Source organism: Nuphar pumila, chromosome 7 (assembly GCF_984573655.1).
Source record: "Nuphar pumila chromosome 7, dmNupPumi1.hap1.1, whole genome shotgun sequence".
Taxonomy (NCBI): Eukaryota; Viridiplantae; Streptophyta; class Magnoliopsida; order Nymphaeales; family Nymphaeaceae; genus Nuphar; species Nuphar pumila.
This window is the reverse complement of record NC_143255.1, coordinates 35,318,707-35,340,915: the sequence shown is the minus strand read 5'-3', so window position 1 is coordinate 35,340,915 and position 22,209 is coordinate 35,318,707. Positions and strand designations below refer to the sequence as shown.

Below are 22,209 nucleotides of genomic sequence, written 5' to 3'. Positions count from 1 at the left end.
GATATTTCAAGAGAGGAAGAGGAGACCCCCACACACCACAGGCCACTGCAACTCTAAAAATATCCATAGTGGCCTCAAGTAAATAGTAATCCAGTAACTTTTTAGTATAATTAAAAATTTATTAGTATCATTCATATTATTATTTATTTCTTATAATAAATTAGCAAAATGCAGAGCTATCTTCTCAACGCAAGACTTGTATAGCCCACCAGAAGAAAATCAAGCAACGAAAGACTTCAATAACTATCAAGCATGCGACATAATGAGTCATGGGAATGGGCACCTCCATATTCTCTTAGAGGCTTTTATGCATCATCATGGAGTGGGCCAACATGACTCACAAGTTGTGGATAAAGGTCCCAGAGGACAAGAAGGTGATGTTGTGTGAGGCAATTTATGTAATTATATTACCTAACTATATTTTGATGAATAAATTAATCCATAAAAAAAGTGTGACTAACTGTATCTTGATAATTTGGTACATGCCGAGTTGGATTTAGACAAGGATATTGTTGAACATTATGCTACCATGGAAAAGAAACTTCAACTAATATACTCAAGCATGCGAGAAGGTTTTTACAAACATTATAAGAGGTTTGAAAACCATGATATGCAGCAAAATATTCTTTTGAGAGAGTTAATAGTAAAGTGTGAAAAGGGTTTTGCAACTTTTTCATCGAAGACTATTGGATATATATTTATGAGTAAATAAAAATTTTAATTTTTAGATTTTTATGAATTAATTGATCTTTCTTTGGTTAACAACAAACATCGATGAAAATTTCTGCTAATAGAGCAAAACAGATAGTCCAACATACCAGTGGATCATCTTTTACATCCAGAGGTTTTATGAGTGTAAGTTTCTTATTTTATAAGTTTTTTTTATATAGTAGTATAGTGCTAAACATGTATGATTTAATATAGTCTAAATTTTTTATTTGCAAACTAAAAAGGAAGGACACGAACTGAGAACGAGTGTGTTCGATAAAGAGACACACACTCATTTAGATCACATGATATTCATCTATAATGAAGCAGAAGATACTTTTATAAGTAACTCGCAAGTTATAGCAGTGAAGCAGAAGCTATATTCATTCATTCAATTTTGTATATTATAATTAGTTATTGTTAACCAAATATTAATGTCGTGCAGAACAAGTTGCACTTTATGGAGATTGAAAGTGATGAAATATGTTCTTCACAAGGAGGCCTATTGATGTTGTAGTGAGGCATCTTTTCCAAGGTCCTCGGGGAGCAGCCTGGATATGTGAGAGGGATGGGTACATTTGTTATTTCATCCAAAAGCAAAACTCATATTTCAGAACTTTCTTCTCAAATCTAACAATTAAAAGAAGAACAAAGGATGAACCAAGAAGATTGAGAACAAGAGAGAGAAAAACGGAAGCGACTCCTTCAACAACTAGACCTAGAGAGTGAAGAAACTAGAATGCTCACAGACCAGATGCATGCCTTCATAGATTCTTCGATATAGAACCCTAAATCCTAGATTTCTCTTATTTTTTGGATGAACATGTCCTAGATTTTGGTGTCATGGTATATATGTTATAAAAAAAACATGTTTGTTTATATATTATGTTTTTGTTTGGCCTCTATTCATTTTTATCATACTATATATATATATATATACATACATATATAATCTGATATATATCTATATATATTTGTTGAATTAAAGTTAATATCTCCTTAGATGTGAAAAGATATTTTGTCAATGTTATCTTTATGCATTTTAAGATTCCCATGAAAGTATAGAAAAAAAGCGAAAGCATTATTGAGCCTTTAATCATAATCTGATTAAAATATTTGTATGTTATCAGACTGAATTTTTATACTACTATCATCATCATTGACATTATCCTAACTATTTCTTTTTATAATATTTTTTGAATTATCATATTCTGCTCATTCTTGAAGTGCATTGTTGTAGGTTTAGAGAAGATGTAGGGGAAGGGTTAAAGATGATGCATGTTTGTGTTTTAAAGTGTATTTATTGCAGGTTTATTGAGAATATAGGGGAGGGGGTTGGAGAAGATATATGTTTATTTTTTGAAGTATGTTTATTGCAGGTTTGGAGAAAATATATGGGAGGGGGTGGGGGAGGATGTATGTTAGCTTTTTAAAGTGTGTTTATTTTTTATAGTGTATGTTTATACTTGAATGTATCTTTTAAGATGTATAAACACTAGTATATGTTTATATTTGAATTGATATTTAAAGTATAAGTTTATGTTTGAATGGATGTATGTTCGAGATATGTATGTTTAAGGAGGTAGGAGAGGATGAATGTTTGAAAAGGTTAGAGAAGTGTTTGTTTATATTTGAATTGATGTTTCAAGTGTATTTTATATTTGAATGGATATATGTTTGAGGATGTTTGAAGTGTATATTTAAATATTTATATTCGAATGGATGCTATTTTGCTTAATATAATATAAAAAAGCTAAAACTAATATAAAAAATTATTTTTACGGGTTTAAGGCCTATAACAAGGACATTCTTGTTTCGTTATCAGCCGAACCCTATGTCTCCATTACAACCTATAACAACAGCATAATTTTTACTGTTATAATTATAATGGAGACTTAATTGTCAATTGGTTTTCCTAATTATAAAAAAAAATTATCGCCGGTGTTGGGTCACACATTAATGGAGACATATAATTTGTCGCTATTATAGACCCATAGGGATGATAAATAGGGCTATAGTGGCAAGAAAAGTCACCACTATTGACCATCATCCTTATAGTGTATTGGTTTTGTTGATTGCTTGGAGGTATTGGGCAAGAGAGAAACAACCAGACATTCAATGGCAAGAACAATCCAATGGGAGCTTAGGCACAGATTTAGAATTAAATGGCCTGATTCTGATTTAGATTGGATTGGTCTGCCAAGGATTGGATGTTCTTAAGCATGAAATTTGTTTTTGTTCTTGTTAAATATCTTGTTTTTTGGCTTCATGTTGATACCTCATCCCTTATGACTGAGTTGTAGTTGATGATTCAATGAACTTTTTTTTTCAAAAAAAAAAAAAAAATCTCACAGGTGTTGAGGAACCTTCAATAGAGAAGATTGTAACTTAAATAACCAAACAAAGAACAAGAGCGTCTCGCCTCTATACAGTTATTATGTTTTCCCTTTCTGATTTTTGTAACAAAATAATTAATCTACACGAATCTTAATGCCTATGCTTTTAATACCAATATGTCTGACGTTACGTCCCAAGGAACCAACCATTGAATCGAAAGGTAACTGAGAGCAGTTATCATGTTGTATATAACAATATTGTAGTTCATCACCACCACACGTCTCATTCTATAGAGGTGGGTGTTGCCGCTACTCTCAAATAATTGCAGGGTTCCGAAGTGAGGTGTGTGGTAAGGATTGAATGTAACCGACAATCGATTATATATTATTATTACCATGGCTGCCCTACTTTATCCCTGGCTGCAACATGAGGAAAAGCACAAAGGTCGGGATGACAATGGCAAAATCTTATTCAAGAACAAGAGGGATACCAATCACTTCTGTAACCTATTATGAGGGTACCTCTATTATGAGAGCCAAGATGTGAAGACCAACCCTTCCAAGCCTAAAATAATCATCATCTTGCTTGGCCATGGTGGATGATGATACATTCAAGTCCTTGTAACACTGCTCGCATGTGTTGGCAGTGACAAGAAGATCCCCCACATACATCCGTAATTCTTCTGTGAGTCGCTTCTCCTTCAAAAGATTGAGAGCTTGGGGGATGGTCGAGTCAACATCCAACGAGTACAGATGTTCGCATTCTCTGAGGCAGGTTAACGTGGCCTGATCGGTTTCCTTCTTGAGCAATTGGTTGATGTATGATATTATTGAAGTAGCATTCCTGAGTGAAAGGCCGACGGAGATGTTCACTAGACCAACGAGGTCTGCAGTGTAGCTCGACTTCTCAGCTTGAAGTGTCGTCAAGCAAAACTCGTAATCTCCCGCTCGCTTGCAAGTTTTCCGTATGAACTCTATCCCTTGCTCGCCATCAACATGCACCCAGTATTGGAACAGCAAAAGAGAGATGAGGAAGACGACGAGGGCAGACATCGCTGGCATGTTAACGAGACGACAATTTTGTGTTCTTGATGTTGCCTGTGTGTGTGATGTTAAAAGAAGGCGAAGTAACTGAAATACACAAGGGAGAGGGCGTGTAGAGTAAATTGCCATAAAGAAAGTTTCCAAATATGGTTTTTGCTATAACTGCAAAGGCAGAGAGAGAGAGAGAGAGAGGATACTAATAAGCAAAACGTTCATGCAATTTACCAAACAGGGAACCCAATGATTCTCATGTTTCAACCAAGCACTATCCTTAACATTACCATTTTCTACACCTTGCCTAATCAGTGCAATGAAATCTTGGCCTACGTCAAATCTTATTTAGTATAGACAGCATGGACTTTCTTTTCTGTGAAAAGTATATGAAAGTTAGGAAGATGGAATGGAGATCAAAAGATAGGGTTGATAAGCGAACCCAGCAACTCATGGCTAGGCTGTGCCCAAACTCGTTCATGTTCGGTTCATTTGGAAACGCGAGCTTGATCGTTATTGGTTGGACTTACTTACCATACCCAGCTAATATCCCTACAAAATAAAAAAATTACCTACAAACATCTTTTTTTGTTTTTGTTGTTTTTCTACGCCAGTAAAGCCACTTTTTCTTTTATCATACAAATTTTTAATTACATTCTCAACTCAAATGGCAACATGTCAATTAAGAAAAAGTTATGAAGCATGTTTACACCTCATACCCTTGTTTTTTCTTTTATAGATAGGATAGGATTTACAAAAGATGACATGCTTTTTTTTATTCAAAAAAAGAGATATGAAAGCCTAGAAGTTTACTCCAAAAGGCCTGGCTCTGATTTAAACAACAATGTTGTTGGATGGAGTCTTAGCTTTCCAGCAAGCTAAAGAACACTAAAATGGGACTAGTATCCAGGCCAATACGGTCAATTTACTGTGATCATGTCGGATAACCTGAGTACGAGAAACGTGATTTTTGACAGAAACCAAGCTTAGGCAAATCACAAAATATAGGGAGCTATAACGAGATTTGAAAGCTATCACGAACATAAAACTTTAGAAAATTTCATTCAAGATCATAAATAAAGTTTCTATCAGATCACAAGAATCAAGAACAACAATATAAGAACAATAACAAGAAAGAGCAACGATGTAAATCGAGTTATCTATTTTAGAGGCCAACAAAAAAGGTGCAGTTGTGAAACAGCAGCCACCACCACATGAGCATAAGGAAGACACAAGCTTCCTTGAACGTCCAACAACTTCGAACAAGAACCAACAACATGTAAGTTCGATCTTCACCAAAGGGATTCTCAAAAACTCACAAACTCGAGTTTTTCCACTAGCCAAAGGGCTTCACCATCATGAAAAATTTTGAATTTTTCAGAACAATAGTTACCCACCCTTCGTCGACTTCCCTTCTTTAAGAAGCTTGGGGAAGAGCCAAAATAAAGAGGAAGTGGTCTTCCCAAGCCAAGCTCAATCCATGAGTTTGACTAGTCTAGAAATAGCTCATGGACCTTAAAGAGGGTCCAACAGACATTTTGACTTAGGGCAGTCAAACTTGAATTCAAATGAGAAACAAAACAGTCCATACCAAGTGGCACCAACCAAGGGCCTCTTGGATATGGATCTTGGTCCAAATCCAAAAAATGTTGCCAACTGGACCCTGTGCAAAAATGCATTATAAAGAATGCAAATTAAAAAATAAAAACTACCTGAATACCCCATACACCTTCTAGTGCCATAAAGGGATCCTACAGGGCACCAAAACTATCCAGATCTGAAGAATCCAGCACCTAAAAATAAATAAAATAAATAAAATAAATAAAATAAATAAAATAAATAAAAATTACATAAAATAAATACTAAAGACAAAATGTCTCAAAGATGATTCCACGCAGAACACCATGGAATCAAAACATCCAATGAAGGAAAATGGCAAGCATCGGCTAAACTGCGGATCCACTAGGACAAGGAGCGTCCTGCAAGCGGGTGGATCACCTTGGGTAGCGATGCCCGAATCGGGTCTGGAGAGTTAGATTGGGATCCAACTTGACTTCTGAGCTCTGCTCCTCTGGATGCTTTGCACCACAAACGCTCTGGTTCCAACCGATAAGAACCACCTTTACCCTTAGCACAAAAAAGAAAAGTTGTCATGAATTTTTTTTGGGAACATGATTTGGTTATTGTCATTCATTAAATGCTAAGATTATATGTTGTGTTAATTATAGCATGCCGCACTGTTGTAACAGTTTATCTTGTGTATGACTTCATGCCTAGTGGTTCTCTTTAGAAATTCAACTTTTTTAAAGAATCTAAGCAAGGATGTGACGAGTGTATCTTGTACTTCGACATCAAGCCACATAACATTATACTTGACCATAGATTTACACCTAAATTTTCTGATTTTGGCTTGGCAAAGTTTTACTTACTCAAGGGTCAAAGCATTATATCCATGACCGCTGCTAGGGGCACTATGGGGTACATTGCACCAAAAGTAGTTTTGTCGAAATTTCGGAAACATATCCTATAAATTAGATGTTTATATTTTTGAAATGTTGCTGCTAGAGATGGTTGGAAAGAGAAAGAATATAGACGCGACCATAGAGAATACAAGCCAAATTTATTTTCCAGTTTCGGGTAGAATTACTTTGGTGAATTATGTTCTTGCTTCCGTGGCGCAACATCTTATGATTATTTTTTTATGCCAAATTGACTAAAAAAAGACTGAAAATTTGTTTAAAATTTTCATTTGGTTGGTAGAAAGGAAGGTAATTCATGTAATCTCGTGAATTGGTAGACGATTGCATTATCAACTAAAATTGGGGGGCTTGAAATAAGAGATCTTGGTCGTGCCACTCAGCCTTTGATAATTAAGTGATGGTGGTGATATGTAATGAATAGAGCATGGTAGCAAAGTGTCTCAAGGAAAAAAGTGGTGATAATTACACGGTGGCCATGGCAATGGATTCAAGACTCTAGATGGAAAAATGGTTCGAGTTTTGAAAATGACTCATTTTTGTACTACAGGTATCTTACAGTTCATAAGAGTGGTGGTAGGGGATGGTGGTTCTACGAGATTTTGGTGAGACATATGAATGGAGGACTGAGTCTTAAGGATGAGGTTTCTGAATCTTTTCCAGGTAGTAGTGGGAACAAAGCTTTCGTTGGCTACAATGTGGTTTCATCAGGAGGGTTGGGACATTGAAGTTAGAAGGAATCACTCACCACTAGCACTTCGCGAGGAACAATCTCTGCTTATTCTTCTTTCCCATATCTAGTTTGGACATAGAGAGGACAAGTTCACTTGGAAACTATCCCCAAACAAGTTTTACGGTGAAATTATGTTACCTTGCATTATGTCTAGAAGCCGTATACTATCTTCCTAAAGAGGCTCTTTGGGGGAGAGGTGCTCTTGCCAAGTGGTTTCATATTTGCATGAATTATTTTTTCGGACAAAGTTAAAACTGATTTGGCTTTAAAATGTCATGACTTCCATTTGGCAAGTAAATGTAGAATGTGTGGCACAAGCAACGAAATGACAAAACACTGCTTTAACGATTGTAGTTCGGTTGACAGTTTCACAAATGCCACTCATTTAGAGATATGCTTGTGCTGAGAGAATTTCAAAAGAAAGGTTCAAAATAGGTTTTTGTGTGTAGATGTCACTACAAGGAACAAAGTCAAAAAGCGACGACTCTTAGAAGGCAACAACAAAAGTCTTCGTTATTGACATAGCAATTACGGTGACTTTAGATATCCTCGTGGCCACGCACAATTATCGCAGTTAAAGATAAGTCTATAACAACATCTTCATATGTCATCGTTATAGGTTTGTTTATAACAACATTATTTTGTCGTTAAATATGTTGCCCTTATAAATACACCTATAATGGTGACTTTAGATATCGCCATTATAGATATGTTTATAATAGCCCGCTTATATGACCGTTAATTATTGTTGTTAAAAAACTTTTATAATAATATTTAATGGGCATATAATATCACCTCTATTGATATATAACAGTGACATAAAAAAAGGTCGTTGTTATAGACTTTTTCTATAACAACAACATGTCTATCACTTTTATAGCCTTTTTCTTTCTCTATAAAAGTAACATTTATGTCACCATTATAGCCTAGTATTTTAAAGGGGATTGACGAACCCTTTTCTTTTCTCTTGTCTCTCTTTCTCTCTCAACACTCTCATTGGACTACCGGCTATCGTCATTGAAGCTCCACTCTACTCAGGCTCATCGAACCACCATCTGCCGCTGTTGGAGCTCCTCCCTACTCAGGCTCGCCGGACCATTGTCTGCCGCCACCAAAGCTCCTCCCTACTCTCTCTATGATCTGCCTCCGCTTTCTTACACGCTTAAAGTATTAGAATCTCTCCTCCAATAGGTATCTCTCATTTTTTATTTTCTTCAGGTAAATTTTTATTGAATTTTCACTAATTTCCTTGATTTATGGCTCAATTTCTTCTTTCAGTGATAATTTCTAAAATGATTGTTTGGTTTTTGAGGGGTTTGTGAATTTGGGTGAATCAATGTATGGTGATTTTAGGGTTTAAGAGTTTTTCATGTGCTTTTCATTTTGATTGATGTTAGATTGGTTTTTGGAATCAAATTTGATTATAGGGATCCATTTTGGGTTTTGTTTTGTTGGTTATGGAGAAAAAATGTAATGGAATAGCTTTTTTTTTAAGTTTTTTTTTATAATAAATTTTTGTGGTTCTTTTTTATAGGAATTTTGGTGTTTGAGGATTGAGATTTGGGTTGATTTGGAATTATGGGTGTGGTTACTAATCAATTTTGGTTTTTGGGTGTCTGAATTTTTTGGAATGGTTGATGTGTTTATTCTTTGGTTTGGTAAATTTGGTTGTGAAAGAATTGTTTGGTTCTTGCGTGTTGTTTTTTAATTGTTGACTTTTATGGGGTTTCAGAATTTGTTTTGTTAGATTGATCAACAGGCAACAAAATTGCTTTGAAAGAATAATATACCTAGTTCTGAAAAAGTGAATGATAAACTTCCTAGAAAAACATAGACAGTTCCCTTGAAGGAACAACTCAAGAAGAAGAACCATGAGAAAAAACCCAATGATTTTCCAAAAGCACTTGATTTTGAAAAAAATAGGAGAAAAAGAACCTTGAAACCATAGAACTCTTATTACCAATCTAGAGAGAGCCTTAGAACCCTTATTACTAATTTTTCCCATGTTTGTTTTTTAATCTTTCAAATGTTATTACCGTCCGAGAGTTCTTTAAATTTTGAAAGAATAATCATTTGTTAGTTGTGCTTGTGAGAAAGCTAGTCACCGTTAGAAAGAATATTAAGAGTTAAGACTATCAATTTCACAAGAATTCTCTTTGTAATTTTCTAAATTTTTATTTTTGATTCATAGTATTAGCTTTGTCTACTAATTGAATTTGTCTTGCTTTTTGTTAGTGTCCTGTTAAATTCATCATGCATTCAGTATGCCAGGTTTTTTCTTGTTAGTTAAAGGTTATAAGAATTATGTTTTTAGAACTCACTTAGTGTATGAGAAGTAATTTCGTGAAGTACAATGCATGCACTCAATCGCTTTCAGCTTATTATTTTTACATGGCAAGGTACAGTTCGTGTAAACAACACCAAGTAAATGTTAAATTTGTTAGTGTAATTTGATTGTCTCAAAATCAAAGGGTTTTTTGTGGTCCCATCCCTATTTGCAAAAACTGGGGATCCAACACCAGAATCCACACCAAATTAGATCCTTGGATCTAAGATATGAGGCATTCAAGTGCCCCAGAATTTTCTTCCATTATAGAGACTCAGTGAGCCAACTAGGTCCTTGGCCAACTGCACTTTGTTTATCCCATGTCAGGCTTGAGATTTTTATAAAGTTAGAAATCTTCATGCACTTTGCCTAGAAATTGCATATATTCAATACCAAAGATATATCCTATGCAAGCCTCATGTTGGATTCATAATTTGAACTTATAAATTAGTGTTCTTGTGTTTATTCACTTTGTTACTGCTTTACATTTAATGATTGATCTAGAACTGCAAGTTGTTAAATGGACTTGCTACTTGTATGTTTTGTTGTTTAAGTTGTTTCATCATGATTCAAGTCATTTGAAAGATTTAGGTCATTCACAAAACATGAGCAGGCCTTTAAGAAAATTTTCACGTATCAAAATTTTAAGTACCCAGCAAATTGAACTCATCTTATTTTTAAATTCTTATCATACAGATGTTGCCAGAATGTCCTAATTGGTTGTACTCGTGGCCAGACCTATAATTTGCTATAAGTGCAATTGCGCATCTACGTATTAAAGAGTTGACAAAGTATATAGGGTTACAAAGGAAATGTAATGTAAGTGCCTTTATATTATTTTTTCCTCTTAAAAATGTATATGACCCTTGTTTATATTTCATAAATGTGTGTTAGCTTAACTCTATGATCCTGTTATTATTGTCATTTGATTTAATGTTGTTCTTGTATGATAGTGAATATTCTTGTATGATTCAATTTTGTACAATGTAGTTTGATCTAATATTGTTTGCATGAAATTAACATATATTGAATCATTATTCACAAAGAGGATGTGGGCGTTCTTCCTCCCCGTAGATCAGTTCACCACCACCAGCCAAGGCAAACACCTAGATGAGATCGACTTCATATTACAGGTGGGTGATACTTTAAAGGAGAAAAAGAAGAAGCTCACACACCATAGGCCACTGCAGCTCCAGAGGCATCCACAGTGGCCTTAGGTAAATATTAATCCAGTAACTTTTTAGTATAATTAAAAATTTATTACTATTATTCATATTAATATTTATTTTTTACAACAAATTAAGAAATGCAGAGCTATCTTCTCAACACAATTGTGAGAAGAATAAATGTGCAGCCCACCAGAAGAAAATCAAGCAACGAAAGGCTTCAGTAACTATCAAGCTTGCGATGCAAGGAGTCGTGGCCAAGGGCGCCTCCATATTCTCTAGGAGGCTTTTGTGCATCGTTATGGAGCGGGCCAACATTACTCACAAGTCATGGATAAAGGTCACAGAGGATGAGAAGATGGTGTTGTGTGAGGCAATTTATGTAATTATATTACTTAATTAACTATATTTTTATGAATAAATTAATTCATAAAAAAAAATTTTACTAACTGTATATCTTGATAATTTGGTGTAGGTTGAGTTGGATTTAGACAAGAATATAATTGAACATCATGTTACCATGGATAAACAACTTCAACTAAACTACTCAAGCGTACGAGAAGTTTTTTACAAACATTATAAGAGGTTTGAAAACTAGGATTAAGCAACAACATATCCTTCTGAAAGAGTTAACTATAAAGTATGAAAAGGGTTTTGTAACTTTTTCACCGAACACTATTGGACATTAAATATTGGATATATATATAAGTAAATAAATATTTTAATTTTTAGATTTTTGTGAACTAATTGATCTTCTTTTGGTTAACAACAAACATCGAAGAAAAATTCTGTGAATAGAACAAAACAGACATTCCAACATACCAGTGGATCGTCTTTTACATCCAGAGGTTTTATACGAGAGTAAGTTTCTTATTTTATAAGTTTATTTTGTTTATATAGTAGTATAGTGCTAAATATGTATGATTTAATAGTTTTTAAATTTGTTATTTGTAGACTAAAATGGAAGGACACCAACTAAGAACAAGTGTGTTCTATAAATAGATGTGCACCCATTCAGATCGCATGATATTCATCTGCAGCAAAGCAGAAGATACTTTTGTAAGTAACTCATAATTTGTAGTAGTGAAACAGAAGCTATATTCATTCATTCAATTTTATATATTATAATTAGTTACTGATAACAAAATATTAATGTCGTGCAGTACAATTTGCACTCTATGGAGATTGAAAGTGATGAAACATGTTCTTTACAAGGAGGCTTGTTGATGTTGCAGTGAGGCATCTTTTCCAAGGTCCTCGGAGAGCGGTCTAGATATGTGAGAGGGATGGGTATAGTTTTCATTTCATTCAAAGGCAAAATTCATATTTTAGAACTATCTTCTCAACTTTAACAATTAAGAGAAGAACAAAAGATGAACCAAAAAGAATGAAAGCGAGATAGAAGAACAGAAGTGACTCCTTCAACAACTAGACCTAGAGTGTGAAGAAACTACAAAGCTTAGAGAGCAAATGCATACCTTCATAGATTCTTTCATATAGAACCCTACATCCTAGATCTCTTTTTTTTTGGATGAACATGTCCTAGTTTTTGGTGTCATGTTATATATGTTATAAAAAAATATGTTTGTTTATATATTCCTTTTTTATTTGATCAGTATTCATTTGTACCATACTAATTATATATATATAAACTAATATAAATCTATATATATTTATTGAATTAAAGTTAATATTTTCTTCGATGCAAAAAGATGTTTTGTCAATAATATCTTTATATTTTTTCAGATTCTCATGGAAGTGTAGGAAAAGGTGAAAGCATTATTGAGCCTTCAATTGTAATGTGATTAAAATATATGTAAGTTATGAGACTGCATTCTTGTACTACTATCATCATCATTAACATTGTCATAATTGTTTTTTTTTAGATTTTTTTTTTTTGAATTAGCATATTGTACTCATTCTTGAAGTGCATTGTTGTTTTAGAGATGATGTAGGGGAGGGGGTTGGAGAGTATGTATGTTTATTTTTTGAAGTGTGTTTGTTGAAGGTTTATAGAGAATATAAAGGAGGGAGTTAGAGAGGATATATATTTATTTTTTGAAGTGTGTTTGTTGTAGGTTTGGAGAGGATATGTGGTATGGGATTGGAGAGGATGTATGCTAGTTTTTTAAAGTGTGTTCATTTTTTGTAATGTATGTTTGTACTTGAATTTATGTTTCAAGATGTATAAATACTAGTATATGTTTATATTTGAATTGATATTTGAAGTGTATGTTTATATTTGAATGGATGTATATTCGTGAGATGTAAGTTTAAGGGGGTTGGAGAGGATGAATGTTTGATGTTAAAGAAGTGTCTGTTTATATTTGAATTGCTGTTTGAAGTGTATGTTTATATTTGGATGTATATATATATTTGAAGATGTTTGAAGTGTATATTTAAATGTTTATATTCGAATGGATGCCATTTTTTTTAATGTAATGTAAAAAAAATTAAAACTAATATAAAAATTTATTTTTTCAGGTTTAAGGCCTATAAGAGTGACATTCTTGTTCCGTTGTCAGCTTGAACCCTATGTTGTCATTACAACCTATAACAACAGCATAATTTTTTCCGTTATATCTTATAATGGAGACTTAATTGCCGATTGGTTTTCCAAATTATAAAAAAATTCTTCGCCAGTGTTGGGTCACACATCAACGGTGACCTATAAATGTTGCGGTTATTACTTAACAAAGGCAACAAATTTGCAGCTTTTTTTGCCTTTATATACCCATAGGGACAATAAATAGGGACGATTGGTTTTTGTTGATTGCTTGGAAGTATTCGGCTAGAGAGAAACAACTGGACATTCAATGGGGTCCTCCAAGCAAGAACAATCCAATGGGAGCTTAGGCACAGGTGCAGAATTAAATGGCCAGATTCTGATTTAGATTGGATTGGTCTGCCAAGGATTTGACGTTCCTAAGCATGAAATTTGTTTTTCTGTTCTTGTTTAGTATCTTGTTTTTTGGCTTCATAGTGATACCTCGTCCCCTATGACTGAGCTGTAGTTGATGATTCAATGAACTATTTTCTTTCAAAAAAAAAATCTTACAAGTGATGAGGAACCTTCAAAGGGAAGATTGTAACTTAAATAACCAAACAAAGAACAAGAGCGTCTCACCTCTATACAGTTATTATGTTTTCCCTTTCTGATTTTTGTAACAAAATAATTAATCTACCTAAATCTTAATGCCTGTGCTTTTTATACCAATATGTCTGATGTTACATCCCAAGGAACCAATCATTGAATCGAAAGGTAACTGAGCGCAGTTATCATGTTGTATATAACAATATTGTAGTCCATCACCACTACACATCTCACCCTATAGAAGTGGGTGTTGCCGCTACTCCCAAATAATTGCAGGGTTCCGAAGTGAGGTGTGTAGTAAGGATTGAATGTAACCGACAATCGATTATATATTATTATTACCATGGCTGCCCTACTTTATCCCTGGCTGCAACATAAGGAAAAGCACAAAGGTCGGGATGACAATGGCAAAATCTTATTCAAGAACAAGAGGGATACCAATCACTTCTGTAACCTATTATGAGGGTACCCCTATTATGAGGGCCAAGATGCCAAGACCAACACTTCCAAGCCTATAATAATCATCATCTTGCTTGGTCATGGTGGATGATGATATATTCAATTCCTTGTAACACTGCTCGCATGTGTCAGCAGTGTCAAGAAGATCCCCCACATACATCCGTAATTCTTCTGTGAGTCGCTTCTCCTTCAAAAGATTGAGAGCTTGGGGGATGGTCGAGTCAACATCCAACGAGTACAGATGTTCGCATTCTCTGAGGTAGGCTAACGTGGCTTGATCAGTTTCCTTCTTGAGCGATTGGTTGATGTATGATATTGTTGAAGTAGCATTCCTGAGTGCTAGGCCGACGGAGATGTTCACTAGACCAACGAGGTCTGCAGTGTAGCTCGGCTTCTCAGCTTGAAGTGTCGTCAAGCAAAACTCATAATCTCCCGCTCGCTTGCAAGTTTTTCGTATGAACTCTATCCCTTGCTCGCCATCAACATGCACCCAGTATTGGAACAACAAAAGAGAGATGAGGAAGACAACGAGGGCAGACATCGCTGGCATGTTGACGAGACGACAATTTTGTGTTCTTGATGCTGCCTGTGCGTGTGATGTTAAAAGAAGGCGAAGTAACTGATATACACAAGGGAGAGGGCGTGTAGAGTAAATTGCCATAAAGAAAGTTTCCAAATATGGTTTTTGCTATAACTGCAAAGGCCGAGAGAGAGAGAGAGAGAGGATACTAATAAGCAAAATGTTCATGCAATTTACCAAACAGGCAACACAATGATTCTCATGTTCCAACCAAGCACTATCCTTAACGTTACCATTTTCTACACCTTGCCTAATCAGTGCAATGAAATCTTGGCCTACGTCAAATCTTATTTAGTGTAGACAGCATGTACTGGAGATCGAAAGGTAGGGTTGGTAAGCGTAACCGAGCAACTCATGGCTTCGATCGACCCAAACTCGTTCATGTTCGGTTCATTTGGAAACACGAGCTTGATCGTTATTGGTTGGGCTTACTTACCATACCCAGCTAAGAACCCCACAAAATAAAAAAAAATTGTTAAAAAAAATCGATTAGAGATTTAACTGTGAACTAGGGATTATAAAGTTTGATTATTGCTCATTGAAATGTTCAGATAGTCTGAACTTAACTTCACGATAATTCCTAAAATGTGCATATGTATGTCATTCTTGTTTTTCGGAGTATCGAACAATATTATTAGCAGATGTGAAGAATTAAGAACAACTATAGAGCAAGGTGACAAGCAATGACCCTGCCATGAAACGATAAGAAAACGTTGAGAAACAGAACAACAAAAAGAAACTAGCTGAAAAAGGCAGATCACAACAGTTGGTAGGGATCTGCGGAACTATGTTTTCACGATCTGAGTTACACTTTGTGATGTAGCTTCCCTCCACAATACAGTTCTTGTGTGCAACTGTTTTCAGCCTCATACTGTATGTGTACCAGTCCAAGTATGACAGATACAGACAACTGTTGATACAGTGAAGCTGGTAACAGGGCAGCCATTCCCCTGTTTGCTTGTCGAGACCCGAGGATTTAGTAGAAGATGATGGATGTCCGATTTCAATGGGGTTTCCTGACAGCAAATGAAAGTTTGCTTTCAACCAACAGAAAGGCACTTAACTCAGGCTCTACACACAAACTCACATACAGGACAAATGTGTACACGGTCTTTTCGACTGTTCTTCCTTTGCTATTTCCAGAATCATAGCTGAGCAGATGAAAGATAGAATGTTGGATCCAGAGGCAAGACGCCAAGAGATTAGAACAAATATGAATGAGACAGATTTTCTATCATGAGGTAAGACATTCAGTTTGGGTAGTTGCTGATTCGATGCTGAGCACAAAATAAAAAAAAAACCAGCATTCTATTTCGCTGGTTTTATGTTAGTTACTCCTGTCACTTGCACAAGAAAACTTTGTTTAATATATAAAGACATAATTTAACCATATCAAAAGTGAAAGAAGAAAAAACACAAAAAAGCTATGTAGATTAAGAAAATATATGTTCATAACATCCATAAACAAGATAAATATAAATTCACAATCCTAGATTTATGGGAACACCTGTAGGAACGATCCAACTTTTACCATCTATAAATTCATTGGCAGTATATCTCATAGCCTCTTGCATAGAAATCTTCGGATGTGACCACTTTGCTCTATTCTTTGTATTAGAACCTGGCCCTCTATTTGAGAATTCTCCATAGAATGTCGTTTTATGGTTGGTGCTTTGGTCCCATATAGCCCAACCAGCTGGTTGAATAATGCTGTCCAACCAAGATTCAATTACTACAGTAACAGCATACTTCTTCCAAGGTCGGCCTAGGAAAACCTGAAATTTATTAGAAACTGGAATGAGATCAGCAGCTGGTGTTACTGTACAATTTTGAAGAACTATTCCAGTGTTCTTTCTAATATCATATCTGCCTTCAGCTGTGATCATGATTCCTTGACCTAGTAAGGGTCTTCTTGGATGTATAAAACAATTTTGAAAAATAGCACTGGCATCTCCAAAAATGAAGTCAATTGTTCCATAAATGATACAATCTCGATAGAATTGTCTATAGTCTTGTGCGTACAAGGCATGCATTTTGTATGTGCGGGATGTACAGTTAGTTACGTATGAAGAGACAACAAAGGTCAGTTTGTAATGGGGGTGTTTAGAAGAAACTATGAGGTGTTATTGGAAGAATATGAAGCACTTAATTCCATTCTTGAACCTTATGATCAAGTTTTTTACAATATCATGCTACTAGCGGACGATGGTTTTCTTGGATGAAGGCTGAGGAGCATAAATATATGGGACCAGATATCTCAATTGTCAAGCAGCTCTTACCAAAATGCATATTCAGTCAAATAAATCTTGTTATTGTATTGTGCAATCTTTTTTAACATATACCACATGATAATATTTTGTACAGTGAAAGAAAAAACCCACTGATGGAGATGTGTAAGTGCACAAACCACTAATACTGCTATTGTGGAGCCTGATTCATAGTTTTTGCTCTTTCAGGAGGGAGGTCCGGGGTTCCCCCCCCCCCCCCCCCCAAAGAAGAAATTTTCTTGGGCTTATGTTTGAGACCCAATTTTTTATGGATCAGAACCGATTTGGTTAGGGTTAGGGTTGTCCCCATTGCCTTGTATAAATTCTCACTTTTTTTTCCCTCTTGTAACTGTCAAAAAAGAGCAATAAGATTTCTCTCTGGGCAGACGTGGTTTTTTACTCTCTCGGATTTGAGGAGAGGTTTTTCCATGTAAATCTGTGTGTTTTTCCTATGTTTTGTTTGATCGTTTTTGTTCATTGTTTCCTGCTTGCGGTTTTCCTAACAGCCACCGGAAGGGGCCTTCTCCCTCGGCTTGATAATTGAAAAAAAAAAAGACATGCATGGAGTGAAAATCCATTGAGCAGACTGATTTCATGTTATAAACCAGAGCAAAAATAGGGTTTCAAGTAAAATTAAAACATAGCCTAAGATCTAGATGGTGATAGCTTTTAATTAATTTAAAGCATGTAATTTGAAACATACTGTTGCACATGTATGCCAAATGGACAAATTTTTAAAGAGTACTAGAATTTCAAACAAATCAAACTAAAAGAATTATGTGTAACAAATGTAAGGCAAGTTCTCAGATTTATACCCCAAATGACACCATAGGCAATTGTTGTAATTAAAACTCTAAAAAGAACAGGATTTAGGAATATGAAACACTTACAAACTGTACAGGTATTAAAGGTGGAAACGGTATTGGTCATGAATCTGCTGCCGGTGATTATGGTTTGGTCAATCCCGTCACCAAAAAGGAACATGTTGGGCTTGTTACGAGGCACATTGATATACTCTCTATATGATCCCCTTTTGATATAAATAGTGTGCCTCAAAGCATTGTCTGGTAGAGCGGTATCGATTGCTGCTTGAATTGACGAGAAGTTTCCGCTATCATCTTGAGCAACTATAACATCAGGCTAAAGAATGGCCTTCTAATTGACTATCATTAGTTAGTATGATATAACACACTCATCGTAAGGATTGATCCAGATATAAAATATGAAATAGTAACATGCGGAAAATTCATACAAAACTCATTTAACAATTTTAAGCTCAACTTCTAACAAGGCTATGCCACTTTCATTTTAGCAAAATAAAGAGAGAGTTAGATACTTGTGAAAGTTTTAGACACCCCAGCTTGGGGTATCATGTTTTAGGTCAAACCAATCTGCAGGAAAAGACCATGCTATGATCTGATTATGTAAGGGGAGGTATAGTGATCCACCACTCATCCATTTTACGCTTCGAACTTTCTCCTACATGGTTTGAGAATACAAAAAATAAATCATCTACGCTGATGGTCATTAACTCTCAAACGCATCCAGCCAATATTTTCATGGTTGGATGCAATTATCACAGTCAAAATAAAGCAACTTCACCACCTAGCATGTCTACAAGGACAAACACCTTATTAGGGACAAGGTCAAGGGGTTTAACCTTGCTGCTTGAAGTTTACCATATATTAGGTAGTTATAAAGTTCTCTAGGCTTACTTCTTCCTCATTAGATTCATTAAAGGCTAGGATCATTTCTGCACCACTATTATCTACTGGAATATGTCTTGGTTAATTCTACTCAATGGCACTCATCGAAGATGATGAGGATCCCTACTTCAAACGACTTTGGCTGGTCCATTACTCTGATCTTCCTCTATTTTTTTTTTTAAAGGCAAGCTGGGGTTAGGCAGACCCCTACCAGTTATACAATGATACCATTGGGATTTGAACTTGCAACATCCCAACACAAGGTGACGTGCACTGGCTGCTCCTACCAGACAAACGGAGCCCCCATTGGTCATCTTCCTCTGTTTTTCTTTACTTACAAACTAGTCCTTCTGTGCTTGTTACTAACTATTTTCTTCTCATCCATGGTGACTGTCTTAAGTTCCTTGAAGGCCTTTTGGTTTAAAATGAAAGCATGGAAACTCAACCTTCCAATAAATAAGATTTTCATTAGGAAAGAGCTTCTCATGCTTCAGGTCTTCATGGCAAGACTAGAACCTATCCATATCTTATTGACCAGTCTCAGTTCGGACAATGCACTCCTTAATAAAATCTTACACCATCATTGTAAAGGACATTACCTTGTATGTCATAGCCTATAGTCTTTGTGGGAATTGCAATATCAGTTCCTAGCCTCGATAAACAAGAAAAGTCCTCGATAAACAAAAGTGAGCCTTAACATTATGAAAACAATAAAAAATTAAGCTATTCCATTATATTTTCTCCATAACAAACAAAATAAAACCAAAAATAGATTCCTATAATCAATTTTGATTCTAGAAACTGATCTAACATTAATAGAAATGAAAAGCACACAAAAAACACTTAAACCCTAAAATCACCATCCATTGATTCACCCAAATTCACAAACCCCTCAAAAACCAAAAATCCATTTTAGAAATTCTCACTAGAAGAATAAATTGAGCCATAAATCAAGGAAATTAGTGAAAATTCAACGGAAAATTACCCAAAGAAAAGGAAAAATAAGAGAAATACCTGTTGGAGGAGAGATTCTACTACTTTAAGCTTGGAAGAAAGCGGCGGTAGATCATAGAAAGAGTAGGGAGGAGCTCCGGTGGTGGGAGGCGGTGGTCCGACAAGCTCGAGTAGGGAGGAGTTCTGACGGCGACAGACGGTGGTTCGATGAGCCTGAGTAGGGAGGAGCTTCAACGACGATAGTCAGTAGTCCAACGATATATATATATATATATATATATATATATATATATATATATATATATATATATATATATATATATATATATATATATAGAGAGAGAGAGAGAGAGAGAGAAGAAAAGGAAAAAGAAAAAGGGTTCATCGAGCCCCTTTAAAATACTAGGCTATTACGATGATAGAAATGCTATCGTTATAAGGAAAGAAAAAGGCTATAAAAGCGACAAACATGTTATAACTATAGAGAAAGGCTATAGCAACGACCTTTTTTTATGTCACCATTATATGTCAATAGCGGTGATATTATATGCCCGTTAAATATTGCCGTAAAAGTTTTTTAACGACAATAATTAACGGTCATATAATCAGGGCATTATAAACATATCTAAAACGGTGATATCTAAAGTCGCCATTATAGGTGTGTTTGTAAGGGTGACATATTTAATGATCATATAATGTTGTTATAAATAAATCTATAATGGTGATATATAAAGATGTCGTTATAGACTTATCTTTAACCGCGACAATTGTGGGATGCCACGAGGATATCTAAAGTCACCAAAATTGTTATGTCAATAATGGAGACTTTTGTTGTTGCCTTCTAAGAGTCGCTTCTTTTTTACTTTGTTCCTTGTAGTGACATCTCCACACAAAAACCTATTTTGAACCTTTCTTTTAAAATTCTCTCGGCACAAGCATATCTCTAAATGAGTGGCATTTGTCCAACTGTCAACCAAACTACAATCATTAAAGCGGTGTTTTATAGTTTCGTTGCTTGTGCCACAAATTCTACATTTACTTGCCAAATGGAAGTCATGACATTTTAAAGCCAAATCAGTTTCAACTTTGTCCAAAAAAATAATTCATGCAAATGTGGAACCTCTTGGCAAGAGCCCCTCTCCCCAAAGAGCCCCGTTAGGAAGATAGTATACGGCTTTGAGACATAATCTAAGGTAACATAATTTTCCCCATAAAAGCTTTGTTTGGGGATACTTTCCAAGTGAACTTGTCCTCTTCTCCAAACTAGATATGGGAAAAAAAGAATAAGCAGAGATTGTTCCTCGCCAAGTGCTGCTGGTGAGTGATTCCTTCTAACTTCAATGCCCCAACCCACTTGATGAGACCAGATTGTAGCCACTGAAATATTTGTTCCCACCACTACTTGGAAAAGATTCAGAAACCTCAACGTTAAGGCTCAGTCGACTCATATGTCTGACCAAAATCTTGTAGAACCACCATCCCCCTACCGCCACTCTTGTGAACTCTAAGAATACCAATAGTACAAAAAATGAGTCCTTTTCAAAACTCGGAACCATTTTTCCATCTAGAGTCTTGAATCCATTGCCAAGGCCACTCTTATAGAATATTTTTGCTTGAGACACTTTGCTACCATGCTCTCATATCGCCACCACCACTTAATTACGTGAATTCCCTTCCTTTCTACCAACCAAATTAAAATTTTAAAGAAATTTTCAGTCTTTTTTTAGTCTTTTTGGCATAAAAAAAATAATCATAAAGATGTTGAACCACGGAAGCAAAAACATGCTTCACTAAAGCAATTCTACCCGAAACTAGAAAATAAATTTGGCGTGTATTCTCTATAGTCACGACTCACGTCTATATTCTTTCTCTTTCCAACCATCTCTAGCAGCAGCATTTCAAAAATATAAACATCTGATTTATAGGATATGTTTCCGAAATTTCGGCAAAACTACTCTTGGTGCAATGTACCCCTTGTAGCGGTCATGGATATAATGCTTTGACCCTTTGAGTAAGTAAAACTTTGCGAAGCCAAAATAAAAAATTTTAGTTGTAAATCTATGGTCAAGTATAATGTTATGTGGAAGTGCAAGATACGCTGGTCACATCCTTGATGCAAGTACTCGATGCCATGAGTGATGCCAACAGCTATTTCATGTAATTTGTCTCAGCCCAACTCACATTGCTTAGTTTTTGCTGATTACTGTTGTTCTTCTGTGACAAGCGATCTGCCTGTGCACAGCCCTCCCCTTTTGCCAACCATGGCAAACTCAACCTTAAATAGACGTTAATACGAGGAAAACTTGCTTTTGTCCTAACATTAAATAAGGTAGAGATATTTTGATTACCGTCCATAAAGTAGGATACT

At 35.4% G+C, this 22,209-nt stretch overlaps 2 protein-coding genes across 2 annotated transcripts; both read right to left on the bottom strand.

The window, feature by feature from the left end:
- Window positions 1–3,554: 3,554 nt before the first annotated feature.
- On the bottom strand, window positions 3,555–4,097 carry LOC149831899 (putative invertase inhibitor). The gene has a single exon (XM_090013104.1). It carries the CDS (start codon window positions 4,095–4,097, stop codon window positions 3,555–3,557), a length of 543 nt encoding a protein of 180 aa, XP_089869230.1.
- A 10,235-nt stretch (window positions 4,098–14,332) lies between these two features.
- LOC149831898 (putative invertase inhibitor) lies at window positions 14,333–14,875 on the bottom strand. Its single transcript, XM_090013103.1, has one exon. The coding sequence runs from the start codon at window positions 14,873–14,875 to the stop codon at window positions 14,333–14,335; it is 543 nt and encodes a 180-aa protein (XP_089869229.1).
- Window positions 14,876–22,209: the final 7,334 nt, after the last annotated feature.